At 48.8% G+C, this 7,259-nt stretch overlaps 1 protein-coding gene across 1 annotated transcript in view; it reads left to right on the top strand.

The window, feature by feature from the left end:
- The first annotated feature begins 1,897 nt into the window (after nucleotides 1–1,897).
- Nucleotides 1,898–7,259, top strand: part of PYGL (glycogen phosphorylase L) — a 42,825-nt gene continuing 37,463 nt past the window's right edge. The window contains exon 1 of the mRNA XM_001102253.4: nucleotides 1,898–2,987. Coding sequence (XP_001102253.3) covers nucleotides 2,745–2,987 — 243 coding nt within the window. The 5' untranslated portion in view covers nucleotides 1,898–2,744. The remainder of the gene's footprint in view (nucleotides 2,988–7,259) is intronic.

Genomic DNA, 7,259 nt, shown 5'->3' with positions numbered 1-7,259 from the left:
GATGGAGTCTTGCTCAGACGCCCAGGCTGGGGTGCGGTGGTGGGATCTCGGCTCACTGCAAGCTCCGCCTGCCGGGTTCACGCCATTCTCCTGCCTCAGCCTCCCGAGTAGCTGGGACTACAGGGGCCTGCCACCTCGCCCGGCTAATTTTTTTGTATTTTTAGTAGAGACGGGGTTTCACCATGTTCGCCAGGATGGTCTGGATCTCCTGACCTCGTGATCCGCCCCTCTGGGCCTCCCAACGTGCTGGGATTACAGGCGTGAGCCACTGCGCCCGGCCTTGCAATGTAATTTATTGTCATTTAATACCGGGTCTATGGAGCACCCTAAATCACCTGGTTCCATCATGTTCTTTTTAACATGGAGATGTATGGTTCTTCCCCATATTCTATATATTGAGCATTCTACAGTTCATGATTTTTCTGCTTAGAGAAATGTTCAAGTTGGGGGTGCAGGCTCATCGACTGGATAGCGAATCAAGAAAATAATGTGTTCATTAGTTCATCATTACCCTGAGTTTCCAACAAGAATTTAGTACAGGAAAGTAGGCAGTGGAGCTGGGAGCCATCTATTTGAAACTGTCTTAAGCAAAACTATGAAACCGAGTGAGCTTGCTTTTGGTGTCTTTCATCCCTTCTTGTGTGCCCCCTAATTATTCACTCCCCAGTGCGCAGACATTATGATGCCTTCTCCTGCTCAGAGACCTTTTTGGGAGGAAGACCTACTCAGACCTGGCATTCTCTCATCCCAGGCGCTACCCTATTCTTTCATCCAGCTGTTAAAGCTGAGTGACTAATTTCACAGCTATGTCCAAATGACCCATAACTGGCTTAATGCTGTGACCTTCTTGGGGGTATTCAAAGCTGATAAACACTTTTTAAAGTTATATAATTATCAAAAAAAACTTATCTTTCTGCTTTATTTCAAATTTTACCCCACAGGCCTTACTTATTTTTAAGATCAATGATTTTGATGGGCCCCCCTTCCCACTCTTAATTCAGGGTATTTCTGGCCCCATCCAGATCCAAACTCTCATGCTCATCTCTTCTATAAATACTTTCCTTTGCAGGTCATCGGTATTGCAAGAGTTGCGCAAGGCCCAATTCAGTCTCTGCCCCAAAGGCTCAAGTCCAAACTTCAGAATCTGGGAAGACAAGGATTCAGGAAATTTTGTCAGACCTATGAGATTTGAACTTTCACTTGTATGGTGAGGGTCACATTTGGTCTGAATCAATTAATCCATCACCCCCTCCCCACCACCATGTATGAATTCAAAATAATCAACTTTGCTTCAATATAAAAAGCAAAACATATTAATATCGGTATACTAAGATTTTTCTAGAAAACTTGGCCGGGCGCGGTGGCTCACGCCTGTAATCCCAGCGCTTTGGGAGACCGAGACGGGCGGATCACGAGGTCAGAGACCGAGACCATCCTGGCTAACACGGTGAAACCCCGTTTGTACTAAAAATACAAAAAATTAGCTGGGCGAGGGGGCGGGCGCCTGAGAGGCTGAGGCAGGAGAATGGCGTGAACCCGGGAGGCGGAGCTTGCAGTGAGCCGAGATCGATCGCGCCACAGCACTCCAGACTGGGAGAGAGAGCGAGACTCCATCTCAAAAAAAAAAGAAGAAGAAGAAGAAGAAGAAAAGAAAAGGAAAAGAAAAAAGAAAACTTCATTCTGGCAATGGACTCTTTCTAAAATAATATATTAATACTACTTAATGAGGAAGAAAAAACCTCTGATATCCTAAAATGTCAAGTGTTTGCCTTTGCCAAGGTTTAAACATACATAAACATGCATATTCAAACAAATACCACCCAAACTGGAGGTGCAAAGATCAGCCTGTACAGCACAGTAACACAGACTGGGTTGTTTTTTGTAAACAAGGCAACTAGTCCAGTGAGTAATCCCTTCATTTTCCACACACATACCCTTCTGTTTTCCCCCCCACACCCTCCACTGCGGTTAAAAGATGATTAGAAGAAGCCTAAGGTAAAAGCCCCTGCCGCATAATGAGCCTAGAGCTTCATCTCACCTGCTCTGATTCTTACTAACCTACCTCTAAGGAAGAGCGACAGGGTGCCTACCCGCAGGGTGAACTTGGGTCCAGGAGTCAAGAAACCTGAACCCTGGAGGCCTCAAAAAAATGAATGAAAACAACAGAGGCGCCCTGAGGATCCAAGCTGGGGCGGTGCCAAGGGCTGGCAAGGGAGGTTGGGACAACAGAAGTCAAACGTGCCGTCCTTCTAGATCCCGGCGCTTATGGCGGAAGCCACTCCAGGTGAGAAATCCTAACAGTCATAATGGCATAACAAATAAACATCTGCAAAACAGCAGTCTGCCAACGACGTGCTTCCCTACACAGACGTCTTCCTGTGTCTCCACACTCTAGAAGGGAGAGGCGGGACAAACGCTGCCTCCGCAGATTTTGGAGATCCAGAAGGGAGCCCCCGAACCCAGGTCCCGGGCTGGCAGGGGTCTCGCCGGCGCTTGGACCTCGGCTCCCACCCGAGCCCACCCGCGGCGCCAAAGCCCCAGGAGGGGCCGGGCACTTCCTCTGCCCTCCGGCCTGGATCGGGAGCCAGGACGCCAAGGGAGTGCAGCACCGCCCGAGGGGGCGGGCCCCAAACTTTCGTGCGCCTTGAAAGCGGCAGGCGCTGCAGGGCCGACTCCACCCCTGCCCGGCAGCACCGCGCCTCCGGCCGCACATCCAGCTTTCTGCGCTGCCCGCCGCCCCAGCCATGGCGAAGCCCCTGACTGACCAGGAGAAGCGGCGGCAGATCAGCATCCGCGGCATCGTGGGCGTGGAGAACGTGGCAGAGCTGAAGAAGGGCTTCAACCGGCACCTGCACTTCACGCTGGTCAAGGACCGCAACGTGGCCACCCCCCGCGACTACTACTTCGCGCTGGCGCACACGGTGCGCGACCACCTGGTGGGGCGCTGGATCCGCACGCAGCAGCACTACTACGACAAGTGTCCCAAGGTACCCGGGGGCGGGCGGACGGGCCGGGATCCAGCCCGGACTCGGAGTCTGCGGTCGCGGTCGGGAGCGACGAGGTGGAGGACCCCTCAGAGCGGTCCCTTGCACCCGGTCCTTGCCCGAAAGTCCAGAGGAGACGTGTCTAGGCTGTGGGCGGGCAGCCTGGGGGACAGATTCGGCCTCCCCACCGACGCCGCACTCATGTCCCCGAGGTGCCACCGCCAGCGCCCCGCCCAAACACTGTGCGGTCCGCCCCTAGAAACCGCCAGGTGGGCAGAAGCCCAGGCCCCTCTTGCCTGTCCCTTCACAAACTTTTGGAAGTTTGACTCTCAGCATTTAATCAAGAGGTGACGGGCGCCTCTTGTCCTGTGTGCGGGACACTGTTCTCTGCCCTGCACACTCAGCCCTAAACAAAAGGGACAAAAGTCCTGCCTTGCTGGAGCTTGGTGTTTAGGGAGGGGAGACAAATACCGAACTGGGAAAAGGTCGTAAGTTTCAGGCCTCTCGGAGTGGCTGCTTAAGTGTGGGGCAGAGGAGGGGCAGGGTCCCGCTCCAAGCGCAGAGCTCCGCCCACCCATTCTTGTGAGTCGGGTTCCGAGCTCCCGCACTTCCGTGAGTACTGCGCGAAGAAGGCCCAGGGCCAGGCAGTGCCCTGGACTCGTACTCCCCGAAGACACACACTCCCCCCACCCTTAGCCCCTCCACCCCCGAGGCCTGCCCCCAGAGCTGCTGAGGAAGGCTGGTCAGGGACCACTTCCATCCACGGCGTGGGGACGGGAGCAGAGACCTCCCTAGGGTGATTTTGGACCTACAGAGGGACAAACTCTCTGCCTGACAGTTTGCGAAGAGGGCGAGAGGCAGTTGGGAAGGACTGGGGAGGACATGGCAGGGAAAGGGATTGTGTGCAGGCTGGAGTGAGGGCGGGTGTGAGTCTGTATTGGGAGAGGAAACTGGAGAAGCCAGGTGGAGACATATTCGAAAGAATAAAATATTGGGATACATCCCAGGGGCAGTGAGAAATATATATAAACGTTTATTAGAACTTTTTAAATATGTAAAGGTGTGAAAAAAAAAGGACTATAATCCCAATGCCCAAGAAACCCCGTAAGAATTTTTAAGAAAGGAAATGAATGTAAATTCTCATAGTAAGAAATCGCAGCTGTAACAGCTTTCAAATGGAAAGTAACTCTTCTTCACCCCAAAGACCTAGGCCTCCACCAAGGTAGCAACTGCTAAAATGTATCCTTAAAAATTTAAATGCACCTTAGAAAACACTTTATGTATACATATATTTACTGTTTTGTTGTTTTGTTTTGTTTTGTCTTGTTTGAGACAGAGTCTCGCTCTGTCGCTCAGGCTGGAGGGCAGTGACGCCATCTTGGCTCACTGCATCCTTAGCCTCCAGGGTTGAAGTGATTCTCCTGCCTCAGCCTCTTGAGTAGATGGGATTACAGGCCCCTGCCACTACACCTGGCGAAGTTTGTATTTTTAGTAGAGAGGAGGTTTCACCATGTTGGCCAAGCTGCTCTCAAACTCCTGGCTTCAAGTGATCCTCCAGCCTTGGCCTCCCAAAGTGCTGGGATTACAGGTGTGAGCCACCGCACCCAGCCACTATCTTTTAAAAATTTATTTACACAGGCCGGGCGCGGTGGCTCAAGCCTGTAATCCCAGCACTTTGGGAGGCCGAGACGGGCGGATCACGAGGTCAGGAGATTGAGACCATCCTGGCTAACACGGTGAAACTCCGTCTCTACTAAAATATACCAAAAACTAGCCAGGCGCGGTGGCGGGCGCCTGTAGTCCCAGCTACTCGGGAGGCTGAGGCAGGAGAATGGCGTAAACCCGGGAGGCGGAGCTTGCAGTGAGCTGAGATCCGGCCACTGCACTCCAGCCCTGGCGACAGAGCGAGATTCCGTCTCAAAAAAAAAAAAATTATTTACACAAAGGGAATGCTACTAAGTACACTATACTGCGCCTCTCATTAAAAATTATTTTTAACAATTTTAAGCGGAAGGGTGGGACACTGAGCATATATTAGAAACACACACTCACGCCTCTGTAGCATTTAGCATCGTAGAGCACCAGAGAGTCTTGTATGTTTTTCCTTCACTGGCTTATGCTGTGCTTTATGGTTTTCCTGGTTCTCTCGCTAGTTTCTTCACTGGGCTCTCCTTTTCTACGTGAGTGCAGATATAAGCCAGGAATTCTGATGTGTATAAACCAGGTATTCTGATAGTGATACACTGGGGATACAACAATGAACATGTTTCATTCCACACGTGTTCATCAAATATCTACTCCATCACAGTCGTCTGTCTAAACAGGATGGTTCCTCCCCTCATAAATTAGAGCCAGTAGGTGTGTGCTCCTTTCCCACCTCCCTTGCTCTCTAATAACTGTGCAGATGAATCCCAAATATGGATCCCACGTTTGAATTCCTTTTCAAACTCTATGCGTACATTTCTAAGTGTTTAGTGAACATACTTAGATATCTTCCTATTTCCTCAAACTCAGCATGTTAAAAACTCAAACCATTATTTCTCCCAATCCTGCCCCATCTTCTGTGTTTTGTTTTGTTTTGTTTTGTTTTCAGGTGGAGTCTCTCTCTGTCACCGAGGCTGGAGTGCAATGGTGCAATCTCAGCTCACTGCAACCTCCGCCTCTCGGGTTCGAGCGATTCTCCGGCCTCAGCCTCCGAGTAGCTGGGATTACAGGTGTGCGCCACCATGCCCAGCTAATTTTTGTATTTTTAGTAGAGACAGGATTCCAGCATGTTGGCCAGGCTGGTCTCGAATTCCTGACCTCGTGATCTGGCCACCTCGACCTCCCAAAGTGCTGGGATTACAGGCGTGAGCCACCACGCCTGGCCTCTGTGTTTTTTATTTTAATGCCATTGCCATCTTGACAATCCAGACACGAACTTTAGTCTCACTTTTTGGCGTTCAACTGTTTGCCAATTTCTGTTGATTTCTGTAGGTTCCCCTGAATGACCTGCTCTCCTCCCTTCTCTCTTCCTGCCTTGGTGAGGCTCTAGCTACCCATTTGTTGTAGCAGACTTCTACGTGGTTATTTTCCTTTCTAGAAGAGGTAAAACTGGCAGCCTGAGGCTGAATAAGGATAGCAGACATATTTTGTTGGCCAAGACGTTTTTCAGGAGTTTAATTTTTAGCACCTATGGGCAGGACTTGCACACTCCTTTTCTTAGCCCGGTACTCTTCTTTGCTTTATGTGACCTCAGTTACACATTTATTTTCTCTGCCTAGTTCCTGAAGGCATTGGAGTATACCATCCCATCTCATTTTGTGCGTTGTAGTTTGCTTAAGCTTCCTGAAGCAACACATCTTGCCCCCTGCTCAGTTCTCATTGGCTCCTCTTGCCTGCCATAGTCCTTAAGCAAGTATTCAAAAGCCCTTCTCCGTCCAGGTGGGCCTGTTCTTCCCTTGTTATCTTCCATTACCCTCTGTACCCACCTTGCTCTCGCAACAAACCAATCCCCACTGCGGGGCCCCCAACTCACTTGCAGTGTCTTTCCTACCACATTTCTATGTCAACTCTTGCCTGACCTGCAAGTCTCAAGTTTATTGACCGGTGTTCCAGAGGTCTTCCCAGAAGTACCCAGGCCCTCTGACTAATGCTGGGGATAAAAATAAAACATATTTTAAAAATATTTGTTATATCTTCTTTATTTTATTTTACAAGGCTTTTGAAAATACCCACTTTTACATAAAATACTAGTAATCATAGTACATGCTTGTAATTTATAAGGTATATTGGAGATGCTCATATATTTTACTATTAGGCATATGTAACAAATGTTTAGAGACCATTAATTAAGAGGATGGCAAAGATCTATTTTTTAAGGTCTTATGTATTCCCAAATATAAGGAGAGATTACCTCCAAAAAGTTATTTATGAGAAAACAGGCAATCACCGTACATTCCTTCCTTATAAAGCCTGTCATGCAAGGAAGTATTTTCTCGTTTGCCTTATTTTGAGCAACCACATATTTCTCAAGAAAGACTTTGAAGTATTTTTAAGAAGACTTAACTTGGTACTAATGTGGAATCATTAAAAGGGAGGCAAAGAAACTTAATACAGATGTAGTCCTTATTCCTGGGGGTATGACCTCACAGTTGCAAGTGTGGAACATATACTATATAAACAAGCTTTTTATAGATTATTTAAAAGAAAAAGGCAAAACATCATGGTTATAGAGATAATGAAAATACACACAGGGAAGGATTTTTTTTAACTGGGTAATATTATGCAAATGGG

This window comes from Macaca mulatta, chromosome 7, assembly GCF_049350105.2.
Source record: "Macaca mulatta isolate MMU2019108-1 chromosome 7, T2T-MMU8v2.0, whole genome shotgun sequence".
NCBI lineage: Eukaryota > Metazoa > Chordata > Mammalia > Primates > Cercopithecidae > Macaca > Macaca mulatta.
The sequence above is the reverse complement of the archived record's forward strand: the minus strand, read 5'-3'. Positions and strand labels throughout refer to the sequence as shown.